General features: G+C 38.8%; 1 protein-coding gene across 10 annotated transcripts in view; it reads right to left on the bottom strand.

The window, feature by feature from the left end:
- Positions 1-24,084, bottom strand: part of PPP3CB (protein phosphatase 3 catalytic subunit beta) — a 58,745-nt gene that overhangs the window by 4,652 nt on the left and 30,009 nt on the right. For 4 of the 10 annotated variants that reach the window (XM_019034977.3, XM_019034980.3, XM_063709725.1 and 1 more), the window contains exons 10-12: positions 12,990-13,067; positions 5,046-5,130; positions 3,264-3,361 (exon numbers count right to left, since the gene is read on the bottom strand). In XM_019034977.3, coding sequence (XP_018890522.1) covers positions 3,264-3,361; positions 5,046-5,130; positions 12,990-13,067 — 261 coding nt within the window. Of the gene's footprint in view, positions 1-3,263; positions 3,362-5,045; positions 5,131-7,213; positions 7,241-12,989; positions 13,068-24,084 lie in introns of all 10 variants that reach the window. The other 6 variants (XM_019034978.3, XM_019034981.4, XM_063709726.1 and 3 more) reach the window with 2 other exon arrangements.

Below are 24,084 nucleotides of genomic sequence, written 5' to 3'. Positions count from 1 at the left end.
AAGTTTAAAAAATTAGCCGGGCATGGTGGTGTGCATATGTAATCCCAGCTACTCGGGAAGCTGAAGCAGGAAGATCACTTGAGCCCAGATTGCTAATTGCAACACTCTATCTGACAGGCACTATTTCTCCTCTATTTGTTTTCAGTTATATAGGGCATCTTGTCATGGCCTTAATAAGTTTGAGCATAGTGCTATCTCAAACTGTGTTCCTCAGTACTACGCAAGATAAATGACCAAGAGGAATTTGGTATTACTAACATAGAATTGGCCACATATATTTCCCATATAGATCCTGGTGAGGGTAGCATTACAGTGCTAGCTCCCAATCAAATTTCCCAGAAAGAAAACATACATAAAATAAAGATGAACAGAAAATCCACCTCCAATAGAGTTGTGCAGTTTGTAAAAACACTCAAGAAACATCACGTAAATTAACTTTTAAAGTTCTTGAAACAACAATTTTTATTTTCTGACAAATAGGCACGAGGTCTTAGAATTAAAATTTTTTCCTTTTGCAATACCTAACTCTCAGTTATACACACTAACATCAGGGAACATATCTACTAAAATTTAAAATGTAGGATAACTTTTTAAAAAATAATCACAAACATGAAGCTTTTGTATGACTTTTGTTATTTGTTTCAAAGTGGATTTATCTTATGCTAGGAAAATAATTTTAACCAAATGCCAAAACCACACTATCAAGAGCTAGCAAAACTAGAAGCTATCTAGTTTAAGGGGTCCCAAATTAGACACCTTAAACTCAATTCCTTCCAGTAACTTAGTCCATGCTGAGAATAGAGTCCCTCCACCAAAGCTGCTGTCTTTCAAACCTCCCCTGCAGTTGAGGGTGGTTTCAAAGTTGAAGGAATGAGCTTCAAGCCGTGTACAAATTAAGAATAAACAGAAGTCAACAAAGCATGTAATGAGCAGGGGCTAATCGTGAAATCTGAAAGCAAGGTTTGCTGCGGATACAATATAAAAGTAATGTTATATCCAAGGATAACTGAGAGATGACTATACTGTAGATTTATTTAATTATGATACCCTTTTGGTTTTATTTTTCTTTTCTGAACAAAGAAGAGTATAATATTTTTGAAGCTATTAAAGTTCATCCTTTTCTATTAACATTTTTACTAGTTTTATCAAATGTTTAAGATCTTGTTTTAATGTACATTCATGAAATTCTTTTTAGTTCATTTTTCTAATGTTTACAATATAATATGAAAAATGGAGGGCAAGGAATGTAAAGCAAATCAAAGCAGATTTTTTTTTTAAAGAAAATCAAAAAAAGAAACCTCATTCAGAATGAAAATTTATAATTTCAAAACACAGTGTACTTTTCAGATATACCAGTGGTGGTAGTGAACAATACAATGACATTTAAAATAGAACATGTATAGGCTACAAGTAAAAATTGCTTACAGGAAAAAAATTTTTTTTTATTGAAAAGCAATCATTGGCCAGGCATAGTGGCTCATGCCTATAATCCCAGCACTTTGGGAGGCTGAGGTCAGAAGATTGCTTGAGCCCAGGAGTTTGAGACCAGCCTGCGCAATACAAAAATATAAAAAAATAAAAAATAAAAAAAATAAAAAAAATTAGCTGGCTGTGGTGGCATGTGCCTATGGTCTTAGCTACTTGGGTGGCTGAAATGGAGGACTGCTTGAGCCCAGGAGGTTGAGGCTGCATTGCACTCCAGCCTGGGTGACACAGCAAGAAACCAGACCCTGTCTCTCTCTCTCACACACACACACGTACACATGCACAAAAAAAAGAGAGAGACAGAGAGAGAGAGAGAAAGAGAGAGAGAGAGAGAAACAGAGAGAGAGAGAGAGAGAGAAAGAAAGACAGAAAGAAAGAAAGAAAGAGAAAGAGAAGAGAGAAAAGAAAAAAAAAAAGAAAGAGCACTTATTATGGAACCAAGTGAAATGAAATTGTGAAGTCTAATGTAAATTCATTCAAAACGTTAAAATTGCCTATTTTTTCTCTCTAAAAAAGTCACTAATTACAACACCAAAAAGAAACTTAATTATGACTAAGGAAAACATCAGATCTGTTGCTATTTTAATAGACAATGACCCTTAGAGGGCTGTCAAAAGTGACTACAAGAAATTCAGGCTTTTCCACATCATGTATTTTTGCTTTCCAACCATAGGAAAAGAAATCTAGACTGAATTACTGTGTACGGTCACTAATACTCACATCACTCTCTTCTATTTAATCTGTAATGGGCTTTTAAAAAGTTAACCCAGTATTTACACAAATATTTACGCCAAAAAAAAGTTTTTTAAGTATAAAATATTCAATGAGCCAGATTACAGGAATGCTTTACGTATAATTCTTTTTATTTTCATGCAAAATAAAGGCACACTTAATAACACCCTTTCAATTTTGACTTACAGGATTTAAATTCAACCCCTTATAACAATGACTTAATATCTAATGTTACATTCATGTTCAGAATGCACAAAGTGCAGCAACAAATGCAGCAAACCTCAAAACAAGGTGCTACAAAGCTGCTTCTACATTGAAAGACAAACAAGTGTCTGATGGAGTAATTTAATTGAACATACTTTTACAGACATACAGCTAACCTAAAGAAAGACAGACAGATTTAGGAAAGCAGCTACATCTGCAGAGGAAGGAAACAGCATGTTACAGACAGTTAATTATACATAGAACATTTGACAAACACCACAGAAAACAAACTTTGGTATCATTTACCAGGGTACAAAACCTTGCACAAATCTTTTGGTAACTGAAGGGCATAAGTAATGTTCTGGGGCCTAAGCAGGTAGTTAACTCTAAATTAAGTAGTTTTAAATATAAGCATAGTCCAATACAATGACATAAATTTAAAAAGTTAAAAAAGAAACTTGGAATTACATTTCCATTTTAGTAACAGGAATATCCCTGATTCACATTCTGAAACTGGGGCTTTTAAAATAAAAGGGTGAATTAGACAAATGAATAAATAAATATTTCAGACATTATGATATGAGCTGCTTCCATATCATTTCATGAAAAGCTGAGGAACTGACCATTATTTTCAATTGAAAGGAATACCCATTCTATCAGTTTTCTGCCCTGATCAGGTATTAATGAGACACTAGCTAATACAGTACCCTGTCTAGGTCAGCTGCTGAGACAGGAACTAAAAAACAGAAGGAATTCCCTGCATGCATTATGTGAATTGTTAGCAAAAGAGTGAGGTGTGCCCCAGTCCATCTGAGGCACAGCAAGTTGCATAACATCATTACCACTTTGCAGGGTCTGCCGTCCTCCAGCTAACACTCCACTAGGCAACATCCCTGTGGGAGTCAGGCCCTTGAGTGTCAGCACACTTTCACTCTCCTCCCTATAGCAGAGAGATATAACAAATATCAGATACTTCCAACAAGTACTTAATTTAAAAGAAGACATAGGGTCTAGATATAGGCCATATATAAAATTCATGACATTCATTGCTATTACCATATTTTCCTCAATTTCAAGACATTAATTTTTCTATATTTTAAGTGTTTCAGGTATGAGGGTGTGCCTTACCATTGAGGCATATATTATTTTTCCTGAAAAGCTTTATTAAATATGTGGTAAGATTCATCAAGGGGCATCATACTATTGAGAAAATATGGTATTTCATATGCTCTGAAGTTCAAATGTCTGATGTAGTCAGTTGTGCAAACAAATTTTTAAAGACTGACCTATTCATTTGTACCCTTAAACCTGGTCTTCCTGAATTAACCCCAGGGAAGGCAATTTATGGCTCCAGCACAAGGGACTTCCTATATGGATGAACAAGTTCATCAAGAATACTCTAAAAAGTATCCCCTCCTTCTTATCCTGCTCTAATTTTCAAGGTGTGAATTTAGTGTTATCACAAACGGAAAAGAGATACCAAAGATGAGCAATAACAATCACCAGAGTCAAAAATCTTAGCTTCAAAGGGACTTGTGTTCCCATCTTCAGTATACAAATATATAAACTTCTTTTTCTTTTTGAGACAAGGTCTCACTCCGTCACCCAGGCTGCAGTGCAGTGGCACAATCACAGCTCACTACTCACAACTTCCTGGGGCTCAGGTGATCCTCCCATCTCAGCCTCCCGAGTAGCTGGGACCACAGGTGCATGCCACCAGGCCCGGCTAATTTTTGTATTCTTTTTTGTAGAGATGGGGTTTCGCCATGTTTCCTAGCCTGGTCTTGAACTCCTGAGCTCAAGCATCCGCCCGCTTTGGCCTCCCAAAGTGTTGGGATTACAGGCATGAGCCACTGCACCCAGCCTAAGGGCCTAAGTACCCTTTTTTTTTTTTTTTCTGAGACAGAGTCTCACTCTGTCACCCAGGCTGGAGTGCAGTGGCATGATCTCAGATCACTGCAACCTCCACCTCCCGAGTTTAAGTGATTCTCCTGCCTCAGCCTCCCAAGTAGCTGGGACTACAGGCATGCACCACCACATCCAGTTAATTTTTCTATTTTTAGTAGAGACAGGGTTTCACCATGTTGGCCAGGATGGTCTCAATCTCTTGACCTCGTGATCCACCTGCCTTGGCCTCCCAAAACGCTGGGATTACAGGCGTGAGCCACCACGCCTGGCCAGGCCTAAGTAACTTCTTTATAGGAAGAATGATACCCTGTTGCTTGTTGCTTTTTTTCTTTCTTTTTTTTTTTTTTTAGACAGAGCCTTGCTCAGTTGCCCAGTCTGGAGTGGCGCAATCTCGGCTCACCGCAACTTCTGCCTCCTGGGTTCAAGCAATTCTTGTGCCTCAGCTTCCCGAGTAGCTGGGATTACAGGTGCATGCCACCATGCCCGGCTAATTTTTGTATATTTAGTAGAGATGGGGATTCACTATGTTGGCCAGGCTGGTCTCAAACTTCTGACCTCAGGTGATCCGCCCGCCTTGGCATCCCAAAATGCTGAGATTACAGGAGTGTGCCACCATACCCGGCCCCATTTTGCTTTTAGATGCGGGACAATGCTTGTAACAAGGTACAATAAACGTAATTTCTGCAAAACAAATAATCAAGAAAATATATCATTACCTGAGAACAGAGAAGACTCTTGCCATCTTGCCAATTGCTCGAATTTTGTTTCTTATGATTTCTTTCCGGGCTGCAGCTGAACCTACTTTCAATGGAATAAATAGAGAGAAAGGCTCAAGTTTAGGGCATGCATGCTTACAATATTCTATTAGCCTGTTCCACACTCATCTAAACCAGTACCAAGACCCCTGCCACCAGCTTACATGGAGGGGACTAGATGAACTCATGCTAAAAAATGTCTTGCTCTCTCAATGTTTAGCTCAGCGTTGGTCTAATACTGGGGTCTGATAAATATAGAAATAAAAAGTAATCCACAAACTTTAATATTTCACTCTACTGGCTAATCAGTAAAACAGCAATGGGGAAAAAAAACAAACAAACTTGAGCCCAACTTGCATTACAAACCAGAGGGCAAAAACTGATAATAATCCTATAGTCTCTGTTTAATTTTCATGACAGCCTATGGCATGCAGACTAACAGACAAGAATTTGTAACAGTCCTGTAGTCTTATTTAACTATCACAAAGTATTTGACATGCAGGCTGACAATATCCCATCAGACTATGACAGAATAAGCTTCTTTGCTTTGAGTTGCTCTAAAATGAATGGCATGAAGGAGCTACTGTGCAGGTAATCCTGAACTAAGGGCCATACCAGCATTTCAACAATGCACCAGGTGCCTAATGTACCAGGTGCTCCTAAGGTCATGCAAATATATACAATCTTTTACATCTCTAGGTGAGTATGACATAAGCAACAAGAAAAACATGGCTAAAGGATCACTACTGCTTCATCTCTAAAGGGTTAGCCGTGCTATCTACGACTGATGTAGAAGAGAATAAACCAAAATAACTAAATCCTTGGCTGAAGAATGACTCAAAGGTTTTATCTTCCTTCCCTTGGCCTCCAGAAAGAACAACATCAATCTCAGTCCTGTTATTTCATATATAGCAACTAGAATCACTCTGGACCCAAAAGTGTGGTTCCTTAGAGCCGTGCTTCAACACAGTGAAAACACACATGGAAGCACCATGGTTGAGGAGAAGGTTAAGGAAAGGCTAAAGACATTAATTCAAAAGAGGCCTTAGGTATACAGAGGTCTGAACAACTCTAAGTCTTCTGGGAGAGAACATCTCATTTAAAATTCAAGCAGTCCACAATTACGTATAATTAAAAACTAAGATAATGACTGGATCTGACTGCAAGAAAAGAGAAAAAGAAATCCATCTTGAAAGATAGAAACAAAAGACATATTTTAGGGGAAAAAAATAGGCTCCATAACATGTTTATGATCTTCTAAAGGGTAAATATTATGAGCACTGAAGCTACAGCTTTTACAAGTCCAAAACTGTGTGGGTACCTGGGTACCACAGCACTCTAAACAGGTATTTTTAAAATACAAAAAAAAAAAAAAAAAAAAAACCCAAAAACTAAAAATATAAGAATCATAGAATATTAGAATTTGAAGAGACACTGGAGATACTATAAAGTGCAATCTCCTCATTTTATAGACAAAGAAACTGAGGTTATTAAGTGACTTGTTCAAGGATAGAAGGTAAGTCTGATTCTCTTCTAATAAATGATTATAAACATTTTGTTTTAAAATTGACAGAATTTTAAAGTAGCTAGACTGGGGATAAGCAGTAGGGTGTTGGGGAGGATGGCTGTAATAAGTACATTCATATTTTCAGATTTAATTTCTATATCTATAAAACCAAATGACATGTAAACTATACTGATATCAAATGAAAAATTCACAGGAATATAAAAACACTGTACAAATCATGATTTTAAATCAGTCTACAAACACATCATGCATCATATTAAAGTAAATGGTCACAGTAACATTTCTTTGGGAAATAATAGACAATCAAACAACCCTAATCATGCAGGGAAAAGTACAAAACATTACAAATAAGCAAAAGAATGAAATTTTAAAACAGGAATGAAAAGGAGGGAAAATATTTCCATGCACAGAAAGACAGATATCTTGGAATATGACTTCTAAAAATACCAAACACTAACACAGATAAAACTTAAGCTAAATTTGCACAAGGCCCAAGAGGACTCTGCATAGACATTACTCAATGAATGTGCTAACTTACATGGACATGAGGATAACTTATGAAGTCATATTTCAAAACAATGTTACTCTGTCTGGTCTGTACCTTTTTTATTGCCATATATGAGCCGTTCTTCAGATGGAGAGTCCAGAAAAAAGGAAGTGAATGATGGAGAAAAGGTGGTTGAGACAAATAAAAAGATAGAGATTTAACTTGGCAGTGGTACTGAAGAATGAATGTAGAAAGAAAGGGAGAAAAATGAAGGCCCTCATATTTGGAAATTTGAAAAATGTAGTACGGTAGAATCTGGTGAATAAAGAGGGATGCAACTAGGTAGAACTCTAAAGTAAAGATTTCTTAAAAGACATGTGCATGGAAGAAATTATGGACAGAATAACTATCATATCTGATGAAAGCAGACATAATTAGGGACAGAAAAAAACATGTGAAAACACATAAGACTGATAAAAGACTGCTAACAATTGCACATTTATAGTCATACCCCTAAGGAAATGTGTCACCTGTGGAAGTATGTTAAGTAAAAGGTAATGACACAAATGAAATACAAACTCGTGTGGTTCTTCAAGGACACCAACATCTGCAAAATCTGTAGTACATTCAGAGAAATGCAGGTAACTTTATAAACTGCCTCAGTAGAAAACCTCACCCCCTCCCAACGAAGGAAAAGCTAAACCTCCCATATTCCCTAACAAGAGCACATGATTTCCTGAATCTGAATTGCAGAACTTTTGCATATACTCAGGAGCAACAGTATGTGCTTTCTGTCCCCAATCCAATCGGGGAATTTGGGGGACATCTTTTTGCAAAAATAGCAACAGATTGTTTCAAATCAAGTAACAGTTCTAAGAGTAGGCAGCTGGGGTGGTTTCATTTGAGCTTTCCATATCTTCCATTCTAATGCTGAGATATATTATTCCTTTATAGGAAATGTATTTATTTTAGTGAAACTGCAATACATATGGATTATGTACTTCCCTTTACCAAACTGAAGACAAAAGATAAACACCTGGAAAAAACTGCATGCAACCTAAATATCACAGAAATCAGTTTTCAAAAATTCTCTTTTATGATTAACACTTCTAAAACAGACGCTATGTGCGTTTATACATTAGTGTTAATGCAAATTTTTGTCTTAAAAATGACCCCACACATACGTTAAACAATACAGAGCACCAAAGATTTACCACTTAACAACAGTCTTATGCCTTTACCTAATCTTAGCTTTTTTTTTTTGAGACCGAGTCTCGCTCTGTCAACCAGGCTGGAGTGCAATGGGGTGATCTCAGCTCACTGCAACCTCTGCCTCCCGAGTTGAAGCAATTCTCCTGCCTCAGCCTTCAAAATAGCTGGGACTACAGGTGCACACCACCACACCTGGCTAATTTTTGTGTTTTTTAAGTAAAGATGGGGTTTTGCCATGTTGGCCAGGTTGGTCTTGAACTCCTGACCTCAGGTGATCCACCCGCCTTAGCCTCCCAAAGTGCTGGGATTACAGGCCTGAGCCACCGCGCCCGGCCATCTTAGCTTTAAATATACAAAAATTACTTCTTCTTTCCTGACACTCAGAAATCTCCAATCTTGCTCTCTTTCCCCAAAGAAAAACTAAACCCTTATTCTGATTCCACAGCCATCCCATCAAGTTTTCTTTCTAAAGTCAGATATCTCCCCAGACCAGTTCCATAGAATGGTTCACTGTTGTGTAGGAAAAGAGGAAGGAGAGAAAAGAAGGCATGCCATTACGGTGAAAGGAAAGGAGAAAAGATGGAGGGAGTTAGAGGGAAGAAATCAGGGAGTACAAATAAGGAAGGGAAATAAACGTATTTCCAGTAGCTCTTTCCCTACCCCACTTTAAGCCTTAGTATCTATCCGAATCTCCTCCTCTGTCCTCCATTTCCTCAACATTCTTTTCTCTTTCAAACCATTCCCATTTCTCCATGCAAACTCCCAGACTCATATTCCTAAAACTTTCTTAGAGTCCCTACTCCTAATACGTGGTACTGGAAGAGTGAAAAAAATGAGGAGTAATTGTACCTGCCCTGTTAGCAGTAAAGGGAGATCTATTTCTAATATTCAAAGCTGGAACTCAGTGTATTTTCCCATAGAAACATTGTCATAAATAGTGCTTAACAATTTTTAAAATTATTTAAGAGTGGGAAAGAATTTTCATCCTCTCTATTCCCTCAGTTTCTGAATAAGAAAACCTGAGAAATTAGGTGCCTTTTCTAAGATTACACAGCTAGTGAACGGTAGTGACAAGACACCTAAACCACTGATCCTTTTCATTAAACTACACTGCCTCTTTAATGATCAAATTCAATTCATCCCTGGAATGCAAGAATGATAATAACAAGTGGATAAATTATCATACTAATAGGAAAAATACTGATGATATATAAAATCTTCTCATTAGAATAAAATTTTATATTTATTTCTGGTTCCATCTCAAAATATGACTCAGTATCTTTATTCATATAAATCATAGGTACCTAAAACCAAGTACTATAATTAGACTTAACAAGGAACCTTTTTTTCTTATTATTATAAAAAGAGGACTAAAGCATTATCTACCATCATTCCTATTTAACATACTATTGGCAATACTGATAATAACTTTTAAAGAATAAAAGAAAGGTAAAAATACAGAAAATGAATAACAATATCAATCCCCTATAAATGACATATTTTTAAAAGTAATAGAAAACAAATTTAAAATTATCATAGAAAATAATTCTGCTGATTCAAGTTTGTTAGATGTAAGATAAACCCACAAATATATAGTATATTCTTTTACACAGATAGAAAATAAGAGACACCAGTTGTAATAGTAATAAGAACATAAAATATAGATGTATTAATTTAACTTGATAATGACAAAATTTTTTCAAAGAAAAACTATATAACCTTAAATGGAGGAAATAGTAAATAATTATATAGAGCAAGAGTTCTTGGTCTTAGTTTGGAAAACTAAATACTATTTTTTAAAAAAGAAAGAAAGAGAAAGGAAGAAGGAAGGAAGGAAGGAAGGAAGGAAGGAAGGAAGGAAGGAAGGAAGGAAGGAAGGAAAAACAAAAGACTTGGCCAGGCATGGCAGCTCATGCCTGTAATCCTAGCGCTTTTTGAGAGGCTGAGGTGGGAGGACTGCTTGAGGCCAGGAGCTCAAGACCAGCCTTGGTAACATAGGGAAACCTCACTCATCTCTTTTTTTTTTTTTTGAGACTCCATCTGAGTCTCCATCTGTCGCCCAGGCTGGAGTGCAGTGGTGCGATCTCGACTCACTGTAACCTCTGCCTCCTGGGTTCACTGTATTCTCCTGCCCCAGCCTCCCAAGTAGCTAGGACTACAAGCACCCGCCACAACAACCAGCTAATTTTTTGTATTTTTGGTAGAGACAGGGTTTCACCATGTTAAGCCAGGATGGTCTTGATCTCCTGACCTCATGATCCACCCGCCTCGGCCTCCCAAAGTGCTGGGATTACAGGCGTGAGCCACCACACCTGGCCAGAAACCTCATCTCTTAAAAAAAAAAAATTAAAAAACCTCCCTAGATTCAGATATAGAATTAACATAATATCAATTAAAACTCTCACTAAATATTTCACAGATTTTGAAAAATAGAAAACTTTCTAAAAAAAAAAAAGTAGGCTATGTGGCAATAATTACTTCAATTATTCATTATCTCAATACCTACAACATTATGAAGTAGGTATTACTGTCACTTCTTTGAACATGAGAGAAACTGAGACTTAGAAAGGTTAAGTAAGTCGTCTGATGCCACAGAGCCATTAGAAGGAACTAGAATCTGAGCCCAGGTCTATTCTTACAACAGTGACAGCAGAACAGGGAAACAAAATATCTATTTGAAACTATTCAATGGCTGGGCATGGTGGCTCACGCCTGTAATCCTAACACTTTGGGAGGCAGAGGCGGGCCGATCATCTGAGGTCAGGAGTTCGAGACAAGTTTGGCCAAGACGGTGAAACCCCATCTCTACTAAAAATACAAAAATTAGCTGGGTGTGATGGTGGGCACCTGTAATCCCAGCTACTTGGGAGGCTGAGTTAGGAGAATTGCTTGAACCAGGGAGGTGGAGCTTGCAGTGAGCCGAGATCACGCCACTGCACTCTAGCCTCGGTGACAGAGCAAGACTCTGTCTCAAAAAAAAAAAAAAAACGAAAGAGAATTAAAATAAGGAAGAGTAATTATTGTTCACTAAAGTTTACTATCCAAACTAAAAAACAACTGATAATAAATATACTATGTCAGTTATTAACAAATGTGTAAGAATAAAAGCACATCTCTGCCTACCACCAACAGATGGCAATGGTAGCGCTTGTACAGTTACCTTGTACTTTCAACAAATGGGCTTTCAAATGTTTAAGAATCAAACCTGTTTGTAAGTAAAGAAATTTCTAAATAGGCTTCATTCAGATTTTACTCGAAAAGTGATCAAATGAAATGGATAGTTTACACAGTTGGAAAAACATTAATTTTCTTCTTAGCATCATTAGAAATCAAAGAAATGTAAACTTAGGCAACTATAATTTACTACTATATAGCCATGAAGAAAATAAGTAAAAATGACCAAAATTCAATGAGGTAGTCCTGTGGAGAAATATGTTTATGGATTCCTTGCTGGAGGCACTTCATAGTGGTCCAATCCTTCTGCAAAGCAATCTGGTAGTTCACAGCTAAAACAATGAAGCTAAAAGAATTACAGAGTTAATTCTGTAACTCTATAATTCTCTCCAATAAATTTATTCCAAGGAGGAAAATAAAAGCTATTATACAAATATGTTTATTTTACTGCTATTCATAAGGATAATTTAGAACCCAGTTGCCAAACAATGAGATTATGAAAATTAAATTTTCGTGTGTGTGTGTGTGTATATGTATTTTTTATTACAGACAAGGAAATCTTTCCATATTGCCCAGGCTGGTCTCCAGCTCCTGGGCTCAAGGGATCCTCCTGCCTTGGCCTCCCAAAGTGGTGGGATTACAGGCGTGAGCCACCACATCTAGCCAAACATTATAGTTTATCAATGGACTTAGAAATACGTAGCTATTAAATCTTACCAATATATAGACCACGTTTAATACACGGAAACATTGAAATATTGATTACAACTATAAAAAGTATACTAAAACAAAGATGTGAGGGGAATCGTTTTCAGTTTATATATTGTTTACCTTTTTATGTACTCAGGTTTTAATTAAACATTTAAATAATAAAGTTTTAAATAAAAATTTCAAAACAAAAAAATGAATTTTGTTTCTATAGTATTACTTTTTACTATAAACATGCATTAGGTACATAGGCTTGTTGGCTTATGTAACAACAACCATGTATAACTTTGTTTCTGTGGAAAAAAATGCTTTCAGAATCTGAAACTAAATTAGCAAGTGGTCTTTTAGAACACAATCACACTAATTTAGAAGCAGTCTATTTTAGTGTCTAAAAGGCAGGAAAAGCAAAATTGGGAGTTCAGGTATGCTTCTGATGCACTAAGAATATTGTTCTAATAAAACAAATAGTATTTTTATCCTCTTTTCTCTAACCAGTGTCCATATTTGCCAAGAACTACATCCTTTTAACACTACAATTTTCCTTTCCTTATCTTCTTTCTTCCAAATTTCTCCTTTCCCAAAGTTCATCTTCTTCCCCATATTACAATAAAAAAATGAAATCACTGAAATTATTTTCAAATCTTAATATCCAAAAAAAGTAACTTGTTACTTATCAAATAGCATAGTCTCTGAAAGCAGTGACTATTTTTTGCAAAATAATGTGTACTGACGCTAGGCAGTAAAGAAACACCATTTCATAGTAAAAAAAAAAAAATAGTAAGATGAATAATCATACCATCAAACTGGTCTTCACCTTCAGTCATTAGTTCATCATCAGAGCAAATACTCAGAACATTTACCAACATTTCTGTCACTATTTGGGAAAAAAAAGTCACATGTTAGCTGACCATATATAACTGTCTATACATACACATAGCAACTATTTTTACAAATGGTCAAATAATGTTTAGCCCAAGAAAGCAAACACATTCTTATAGCAAGATCGATGGAATTTAAAAATGCAAAGGCTTTCAAAATGAAAGAAATTCAGTGGATAACAACTCTGAGAGAAAGAGATTCTTTATGGAACAAATTTTCAGGCCTCTCAAAAAAAAAAAAAAAAATGAAGCCCCATAGAGATAAGAACAGAGATGAATAACAACTGAATGTATACATTTCAAATCTTCATTCATGGATATAGCACAATAAGAAAAAAAATCATGGCAGAGTTTTAGTGGTTCCAAAAAGTCTCAGGATTTAATCTTTTTTTTTTTTTTGGAGATGGAGTCTTGCTCTGTTGCCCAGGCTGCAGTGCAGTGGCGTGATCTCGGCTCACTGCAACCTCTGCCTCCCAGGTTCAAGCGATTCTACTGCCTCAGCCTCCCAAGGAACTGGGATTACAGGCACCCACCATCACGCCCAGCTAATTTTTGTATTTTTTTTTTCTTTTAGTAGAGATGGGGTTTCACCATATTGGTCAGGCTGGTCTCGAACTCCTAACCTCATGATCCGCACGCCTTGGCCTCCCAAAGTGCTGGGATTACAGGCGTAGGCCACTGCGCCTGGCCTTAATCTTCTAAAAACTGGCTCAGCAACTCTCTTGAAATTTATTTCTAAAGATTACTAATGACTATCTAACAATCTGAACCCTTGGCTCTTTCATAGGCTTAATCCTCTTTGACTATTCTATATATTTTTTTCCTTCTCTTTTCCCTTGGTTCCCAAGATTCTGCTCTTCTGGTTTTCCCACGTTTGGATCATTTTTCCCCAAAACTTTGGATATCCTCAAGATTCTCTCTGCAGTATTATTCCTCCTATATGTTCAATCACTTGGAATTTCTGTCTATTATCATATTTATAGTTTCAATTATCACCTCGTTGAAGATGACTCCAAAGTCTGTATCTCCAGTGTTGACCTCTCCTTCAGGCTCTAGATGTCCTTGGCTGGTTTTATTGTCAACTGTCTTAAACCATTTGTATACTGTATGTTTCCCCTACTAGAATGAAAACTTCATGAGTGTAGGATGTTGTTTAATTCACTATTATAACTTCAGAGCCTGGCACTGTGCCCTGGCACATGACAGGTACTCAATAAATATCTAACAAATAAGTACACAAAATAAGAAAGATAAAAGCAAATTTCAATTAATAAATAAAAATGTCTATTGAATATTAGCACCTAGATGTCCTGAAGGCACCTAGAAATGAACATATCCAAAACAAAATTCAATACTTCTACAAACCAATTTTTCCTGCTAATAAATATACTAAAAGCACCCCACATGTCAAGTACTACGTTAAAGCTCTAGGATTCAGATATGAAAGGCACAGTCTCTGCCTTCAAAAAGCTTACTAACTACTGAAGGTGACATTAAATATCAACCGCAAAAGGTTGATGGAAAACATGCTGTAAGTGTTCAAAGATATGCAAACGACCTGCTGGGGAAGACCTGCTGGGGAAGGCAAGGCTTTTTTGCTAGATAACATTTGAGAGGAATCATGAACTAGGAGTTTGCCAAGTAGAGAGGGCAGATAAGGCATTCTAAATAGAAGCTAAAAAAGTGATGTAGTAGTCATTTATCACAACAGAACAGAATACAGAGTCCAGAAAGAAAACCTGATATTTAAGGTCAATTGATTTTTGACAAGGGTGCCAAAACAATTCAGTGGCTAAAGAACAGTCATTTCAACAATGGTCAACTACAAAAGAATAAAGGTGCAAATGGTCACATGCGAAAGAATAAACTGCACTCCCCCTACTGCACATCACATGCAAAAATTAATTCAAAATGGATCAAACACCTAATGTAAGAACTAAAACTCTCAGAAAAAAACAGGGGCAAATCTTTATGAGCTTGGATTAGGCAATGATTTCTTAGGTATAACAACAAAAACACAAGCAACAAAGGAAAAAATAGATAAATATGACTCGACCAAAATTAAAAAACTTTTTGAAAGAAGCCAGTCACAAAATACCATATACCATATGACCTTATTTATATAAAATGTCTAGCAAAGGCAAATCTATAGAGACAGAAAGATTAGTCTTTCTGATGGTTACACAACTCTAGAAATATACTAAAACCAACTGAATTGTATGCTTTAAATAGATGAATTGCATAGTATATATATTTCAATAAAGCTGTTATGGTGTATACCTTAAATATACACAATAAAATGTATTTTTTTAAAACATTAGAAAACTTTTGTGCTTCAAAGGACAAAAAAAATCAGGCATGGAAGCATGTGCCTGTAATCCCAGCTACCTGGGAGAATGAAGAAGGAGGATCACTTGAGCCTAGGAATTTGTGTGAGACCAGCCTAGGCAACACAAAGATCCCATCTCTAAAAAAGGAAAAAAAAAAAAAAAAAAGCTAGTCATGGCAGGACATGCCTGTAGTCCTACCTACTTGGAAGGCCATGTGGTAAGACTGCCTGAGTCCAGGAGTTTGAGATTGCAGTGAGTTACGATTGCACTCCAACATTCCAGCCTAGGTGACAGAGTGAAAGCCTAAAGGACATTATCAAGAAAGTGAAAGTCAGCCAGGCCAGGGGCTCATGCCTGTACTCCCAGCATTTCAGGAGGCTGAGCGGGTGGATCACTTGAAACCAGAAGTTTGAGATCAGCCTTACCAACATGGTGAAACCCTGTCTCTACTAAAAATACAAAAATTAGCCGGGCATGGTGGCACATGCCTGTAATCCCAGCTACTTGGGAGGGTGAAGCAGGAGAATCGCTTGAATCTGGGAGGTGGAGGTTGCAGTGAGCCAAGATGGTACCACTGCACTCCAGTCTGGGTGACACAGCAAGACCCTGTCTCAAAAAAAAGAAAGAAAGAAAGAAAGAAAGAAAGAAAGTGAAAGTGGAATGGGAGAAAATTATTTGTAAATCATATACATAAGGGACTTGCATATAGAATATATAAAAAACACAACTCAATAATTATCTCGCATGAAACAACTGAGACAGAAAAATACTGCATGTTCTCATAAGTGGAAGCTAAATAATATATGTACATGGAGGTAGAGTGTGGAATGACAGAAAAAGGAGACTTGGAAGGGTAGAGAGGTGGGAGACATGTGGAAGATGAAATTACTTAATAAGTACAATGTATGATAGTCTGGTGATAGATACACTAAAAGCCTTGACTTCACCACTATGCAATATATCTATGTAACAAAATTACACTTATACTTCATAAATTTATATAAACAACAAAAAAATGTTTTGTTTTATTTTTTAGAGACGGAGTCTCACTCTGTTGTCCAGGCTGGAGTGCAGTGGTGTGATCTTGGCTCACTGCAACCTCTGTCTCCCGGGTTCAAGCAATTCTCCTGCTTCAGCCTCCTGAGTAGCTGGGATTACAGGCACGCACCACCACACTCAGCTAATTTTTGTATTTTTAGTAGAGACAGGGTTTCACCATGTTGGCCAGGCTGGTCTTGAATTCCTGACCTCAAGTGATCCACCCGCCCCGGCCTCCCAAAATGCTGGGATTACAGGTGTGAGCCACCGCACCTGGCAAAAAAAATTTTTTAATAAAGAAAATTTTAAGACAAGTAACCCAATTATAAAATAAGCAAAGGATCTGAAAATACATTCATCCTCGGCTGGGTGTGGTAGCTCATGCCTGTCACCCTAGCACCCTGGGAGGCCAAGGCGGGTAGACTGCTTGAGCTCAGGAGTTACCAGCCTGGGCAACATGGCGAAACCCTGTCTCTATATTAAAATACACATGTATTTTCTATATTAAAATATATTTTACATATGTAAAGTATATATTTATATATTAAAATGTATATTTATTAAAATATATATATATATATTTTTCATCCAAAGAATATATACACTGCTGATGAAACTAAAATGGTACAGCTAAGGCCGGGTGCAGTGGCTCATGCCTGTAATCCCAGCACTTTGGGAGGCTGAAGTGGGACAATCACCTGAGGTCAGGAGTTTGAGACCAGCCTGACCAACGTGGAGAAACCCCGTCACTACTAAAAAATACAAAATTAGCCGGGCGTGGTGGTGCGTGCCTGTAATCCCAGCTACTCAAGAGGCTGAGGCAGGAGAATCACTTGAACCCAGGAGGCAGAGGTTGCGGTGAGCCGAGATCGCACCATTGCACTCTAGCATGGGCAACAAGAGCAAAACTGTCTCAAAAACAACAACAACAATAAAATGGTACAGCTGTTTTGGAAAACAGTTTGGCAGATCCTTAAAAGGTTAATCATAGAGTTACAATATGACCCAGCAATTTCACTCCCAGGTCTATACTCAAGAAAATGAAAACATAGGCCGGGCATGGTGGCTCATGCCTGTAATCCCAGCACTTTGGGAGGCCGAGGCGGGTGGATCAGGAGGTCAGGAGATCGAGATCATCCTGGCTACACAGTGAAACCCTGTCTCTACTAAAAATATAAAAATTAGCCGGGCATGGTGGCGGGCACCTGTAGTCCCAGCTACTGAGGAGGCTGAGGCAGGAGAATGGCGTGAACCCAGGAGACGGAGCTTGCAGTGAGCCAAGATCGCGCCACTGTGCTCCAGCCTGGGCGACAGAGCAAGACTCTGTCTCAAAAAGAAAATGAAAACATAAAACTTGCACATGCATATTCTTTGCAGCATTATTAATAAGTCCAAGAGTAGAAATAAATGTCTATCAGCTGATGAATAAAACAAACAAAATGTGCTATATCCATACAATAGACTACTATTCCATCATAAAAAGGAATGTTGTACTGCTTCATGCTACACCACAGATAAACCTTGAGACCATGGAAAGAATCCAGTCACAAAAGAGCACACACTGTGTGATTCCATTTATATGAACTGTCCAGAATAGGTGAATCTATGGGGACAGCAGATTGGTGGTTACCTAGGGTTAGCAAGGGGGGTTAGGGGAAAATGAAGAGTGACTGCTAACGAGCACAGGGTTTCTTTGGAGGGGATGATGAAAATGTTCCAAAACTGTGGTAATGGTTGCACAACTCTGTAGTATATAAAAAACATGGAATTGTACAATTTAAATAGGTCAACTTTATGGTATGTGAATTACATGTCAATAAAGCAGTTATAAAAAATAAAGAAAAGTATGAGGGTATAAAACTTAAAGAGCATAGCACATTCAGAAAACTGGCTTTGCTGTGTTATGGCTAGAACGAAGAAAATGTGAAAGAGAAAGGCAGGAAATGAGGCTGAAGAGAAAGTAGGGAAGGTCCAAGGACTTTGTGTTGACAGGTTAAGGTTTATCTCGAAAGCTACATGGAGCCATTTAACGGATATTAAATCGTAGCTTTAAAGTATACATTTTCATCCAGAAACTTGGCTTCTGAAAGAAAGGCAAGAAAGTAATAGCAAAAAAAAAAAAAAAAGTCACAGCACAGTAGTTAGAAAAAGACATCAGATGAGAGAAATCTTATTTATTTAAAGATCAGATCGATTTGAATAATTTATAAAAGAACTAGTACTGAGAATGTGAAGATATAGAGGACATAAACGATAAAGCAAGTTTCCTGAAAAAGCAGAAAGGTAATAGAATCTAGAGACAAGTTAGACTGGCTTGAATGGAAGGGTCACCTCTTCAACAAGGGAAGAATTCAAGATAAGGGTACTGTATAAAGGAAGAAAACAGTAAGTAGAGAACACTCCAACTACTAATGTGTTTTCACTAGTGAGGGAAATGGATAGAAGAAAATGTTTAAGAAAGAAATATGAAAGGAACCAAGTGCTAATAGCCAAGACAATGGAAAAAAGGAAGCAGCCCATCCCATCATAGGCCTAGAGGCCTAGGAGGAAAGAATAGTTTTGGGGGTGGAGGAGGAGCCCATTGACCAGAACAGCCTCAGGACACTGCTCCCCACAGCCAGGGACTGCTCCAGCACCAGCCACCACCTGGTGTTAAACCCCTAGGCAAGTGTAAGAGTGAATGAAGCTTGGTGGTTTCCACTTAGATTTCAGAAGGTGTATGAGAAAGCCTAGGTGCCCAGGGGCAGAGCCCTCACACAGAGACACTACTAGGGCAGTGCCAAGGGAAAATGCAGGGTTGGAGGCCCCACACAGACTCCCCACTGAGGCACTGCCTAGTGGGGCTGTGAGAAAGGGCTGCTGCCCTCCAGAATGGCAGAGCCACCGGCAGCTTGCAACCTCAGTGTGGAAAAACCACAGGGACAGAACTGCCCACTCATCGAAACAGTGTGCCCAGGATGTAGGACATGGAGTCAATGATTATTTTGGAGCTTTAAGATTTAATGACTGGCACGATGGCTCACACCTTAATCCCAGCACTTTGGGAGGTCGAGGTGCATGGATCACTTGAGCTCAGGTGTTCAAAACCAACCTGGCCAACATAGTGAAACCCTGTCTCTACTAAAAATACAAAAATTAGCCAGGCATGGTGGGGCATGCCTGTAGTCCCAGCTATTTGGGGGTCTGAGGCAGGGTAATCACTTTAACCCAGGAGGCGGAGGGTGCAGTGAGCAAAGATCACACCACTGCACTCCAGCCTGGGCGCAACAGAGCAAGATTCTGTCTCAAAAAGAAAAAAAAAAAATTTAATGACTGCCTGCTGGGTTTCAGACTTGCATAGTGTCTGAACCCCTTTTCTTTTAGCCGATTTCTCCCTTTTGGAGCAGGAATGTTTATTTTATCCAATGCCTATATCCTCATTAGGTCTTGGAAATAATTTGTCTTTGATTTTACAGGTTCATAGGTAGAAGGAACTAGGCTTGAGTCTCAGATGAGACTTTGGAGTTGGCACTTTTCAGTTAAATTCTAGAATGAGTTAAGACTTTGGGGAACCATTGGCAGGAGATGATTATATTTTGATATATCAGAAGGACATGATATTATAGGGACCATGGGCAGAATGATACAGTTTGGATGTTGTCACCTATAAATCTCATGTTGAATTGTAATCCCCAGTGTTGGAGGTGGAGCCTGGTGAAAGGTGACTGGATCTTGGGGGTGGATTTCTCATGAATAGTTTAGCACCATCCCTTTGGTGCTGTCCTCACGATAGTGAGTAAATTCTTGTGAAATTTGGCTGTTTTTTAAGTATCTGGCATCTTCCCCCTCGCTCTCTTGCTCCTGCTCTCACCATGTGAAGTGCCTGCTCCCACTTTACCTTCCACCATGAGAAGTTCCCTGAGGCCTCCCCAAAAGCCGAGGAGATGCAGGTGCTATGCTTGTACAGCCTGCAGAACCACGAGCCAATTAAACTCCTTCTTTTTTTTTTTTTTTTTTTTCAGATAGAGTCCCATTCTATCACCCAGGTTGGAGTGCAGTGGAGTGATCAGCTAACTGCAGCCTGCAGCCTTGAACTCCTAGGCTCAAGCGATCCTTTCACCTTAGCCTCCCAAAGTGCTGGGATTACAGGCATGTGCCACTGTGCCTGGCCCTCTTTTCTTTATACAATTTTTTAAAAAATGAAAATTTGGACTCTATCCTAAGCAAAATGGGAGAAAAAAGCAGACTAGGGATATAAACGGTATTAGGGTCCTACTGGGAGCTCAGCTAATGTTATAAATCAAGGGGTGGTGCCAATTCACAAGTCCGTAAAAATCTCCAGCAGCACTCTGTACTGTGGCTGCAGGAATGGAGAAAATGGATGGCTGGATTTGACTAGACCTAAGATTTATAAGACAAATGAAGCAGAAAAACAGAAAAGAAAGGAGTTTGAGGGTATGTTAATAAGGAAGAGAGGTAAAAAGGGATTTGACTAGTAAGAAAATGACTTAGTTAGGCTGGGTACAGTGGCTCACACCTGTAATCCCAGCACTTTGGGAGGTTGATGTGGGCGGATCACTTGAGGTCAGGGGTTCAAGAGCAGCCTGGCCAACATGGCGAAACCCTGTCTCTGCGACAAACACAAAAATTAGCTAGGTGTGGTGACATGCACCTGTAATCCCAGAGACTTGGGAGGCTGAAGCATGAGAACTGCTTGAACCTGGGAAATGGAGATTGCAGTGAGCTGAGATCACACCACTGCACTCCAGCCTGGGTGACAGAGCAAGACTCTGTCTCAAAAAAAAAAAAAAAAAAAAAGGAAGAAAATGACATACTGAAAGGCCTAGAGATTCCAATGAACATGAAGAACAGCAGTAACCTGAGTAAAGGGTTGTTGTAACAAGAGTTTTCTCATCGGAGTGTGTTAATGGTACTATCTTCACCAGACTCAAAATATCCAAGTCATCTCCAACCATTCCCTACCCTTAAATATGTAATCTTGTTAAGCCTCACTGATTCTACTTCTACCATTCTTTTGGTTCTCCCCACTCTCCGTTCCTAATGCTACCAGGCCTTCATTATGTCTCTACCTGACTTCTGATGTAACTTCATAACAGGTCTCTCAACCTCGAGTCTTCCTTCCAGTCTACTTCACCACAGTAATTTTTCTAAATGACGACCACAGTCAAATTCCATCTCAGTGGCTTGCTCACCATTTATCAAAGTTCCAACTTCTCTGTGTGGTGATCAATATCCTCATGATCTAGCCCTAACCTAACTTTTCATTCTTTTTCTACTACTGTCCTTCATAGATCCTACTCACTAATCAAATTAAACCCTCAAAGAGACCTATGATTTCTTGCTTTCAGACTCAGGCTCAGGAAGTTCTCTTATCTAGAATTCTGTTGCTCATATCCACCAGCACAATTCCACCATTCTTCAAGCCCCTGTTCAAAAGTTACTTTAATCCCTCTGTCAGAAATAACCTCCTTTCTCTTTTAAGACGGAGTCTCACTCTGTCGCCCAGGCTGGAGTGCAGTGGCTCGATCTTGGCTTACTGCAAGCTCTGCCTCCTGGGTTCACGCCATTCTCCTGCCTCAGCCTCCTGAGTAGCTGGGATTACAGGTGCCCGCCACCACGCCCGGCTAATTTTTTGTATTTTTAGTAGAGACAGGGTTTCACTGTGTTAGCCAGGATGGTCTCGATCTCCTGACCTCGCGATCTGCCTGCCTCGGCCTCCCAAAGTGCTGAGATTACAGGCGTAAGCCACTGCGCCCGGCCTCTCCTCTTTTTTTGAGACAGAGTCTCGCTCTGTTGCCCAGGCTGGAGTGCAGTGCTGCAATCTCAGCTCACTGCAACCTCCACCTCCTGGGTTCAAGCAATTCTCTGCCTGAGCCTTCCGAGTAGCTGGGATTACAGGCGCCCGCCACCACACCCGGCTAATTTTTGTATTTTTAGTAGAGACAGGGTTTCACCATCGTGGCCAGGCGGGTCTTGAACTCCTAACCTTGTGATCCACCCACCTCAGCCTCCCAAAGTGCTGGGATTACAGGCATGAGCCACCACGCCTGGCCCCAAGCCACCACGCCCAGCCATCTCAATTCCTATAAAACTAGGCTTGTCTTGGAGCACTTACCATATTACATCTTATTATCATTATTTATATATATCACAGGTCCCACATTAATCTGCAAAGACCCATCTTACTTGTATCTGTATTTCCTTGGTACCCTGAATAAAACACTTAAAAAAAATCTAGTAAATAAATAAATCTTACATGTATGACCTTCTATGGAAGATCATATAATATTAGATCCTCTAGAACAGAGGTTCTTAAAGGAGGGCCAATAAGTGTGAAGGTTGCAAATTCATTTCAGAACTATGACCATCCTGAAAATGTTGTGAGTACATACATTTACACATGAATTTTTCTGAAGCAAAAGTCCATAACTTTTATCAGATTCTCAAAGGGATTCTATATTAAGAAATTAATAAATGTTTTTGGCGGTGGCTCACACCTGTAATCCCAGCACTTTAGGAGGTTGAGGCAAACAGAGCCCTTGAGGCCAGCAGTTTGAGACCAGCCTGGCCAACATGGTGAAACCCCGTCTCTACTAAATATACAAAAATTAGCCAGGTGTGGTACAGCATGCCTGTAATCCCAACTACTCAGGAGGCTGAGGCACGAGAATCACTTAAACCCGGGGGATGGACGTTGCAGTGAGCTGAGATTGTGCCTGGGCAATAGAATGAGACTGCATTCCAGCCTGGGCAACTGAATGAAACTGTGCCTCAAAAAAAAAAAAAAAAAAAATTAATAAATGTTTTTATGTGTACTTTTAAAATGTGACTCTTTATCTTTTAGAAATATATTCTAAAGTATTTATAGATAGAAAAGAGTTGAGATTTGTTTCAAAATAATTGAGGTATGAGGTGGGGTGTACTGGATGGGGACATAAATGATACAAGATTGGCTATGATTTGATAATTGTTGAAGATGAATAATTGGTATATAGGAAATTCATATTATTCACTCTACCTTGGTGTATGTTGAAAATTTCCCAATGTAAGTTATTTTACTTCTTTAGAGACAGGGTTTTGCTATATTGTCTAGGCTGGGATGCAGTGGCTATTCAGATGTGTGATTGTCATACAGTGTATTCTCAAACTCCTGGGCTCAAGTGATCCTCCTGCCTTAGCCTCCCTAGCAGCTGGGACTACAGGCCAATGTAGGAATATTTTTAGTGAAATAGAAAAGGGGTTCTTGGCTAGGTGCAGTGGCTCACACCTATAATCTCAGTGCTTTACAAGCCCAAGGCAGGAGGATTACATAAGCCCAGGAGTTCAAGGCTGCTGTGGGCTATGATGGCACCACTGCACTCTAGTCTGGGTGACAGAGCGAGACTCTGTCTCTATAAAAAAAAAATAGTGGGGGTTTTAGCTCCCAAAAGGGTAAGGAAACACTGCTTTTGCCTAATTTTGGGATTAAATCAGCCTTTCAGGAAGCCTCTGGCTTAGGTTAGTTGCTTCTCAGGAACTAGACCCAGAGTCCAACTGGCTTCTTCGAAGTAAAACAAATGTCACTTGCTGCTTTTCACACCAAAAGAAAATGCTCATTACCATCAAGAAGTAGTCAGGCTATCTAAACAGCCATCATGTATTAAAA

The sequence above is a fragment of the Gorilla gorilla genome, chromosome 8 (assembly GCF_029281585.2).
Source record: "Gorilla gorilla gorilla isolate KB3781 chromosome 8, NHGRI_mGorGor1-v2.1_pri, whole genome shotgun sequence".
Taxonomy (NCBI): Eukaryota; Metazoa; Chordata; class Mammalia; order Primates; family Hominidae; genus Gorilla; species Gorilla gorilla.
Note: the sequence above shows the minus strand (reverse complement) of the source record. Positions and strands in the feature narration are given on the sequence as shown.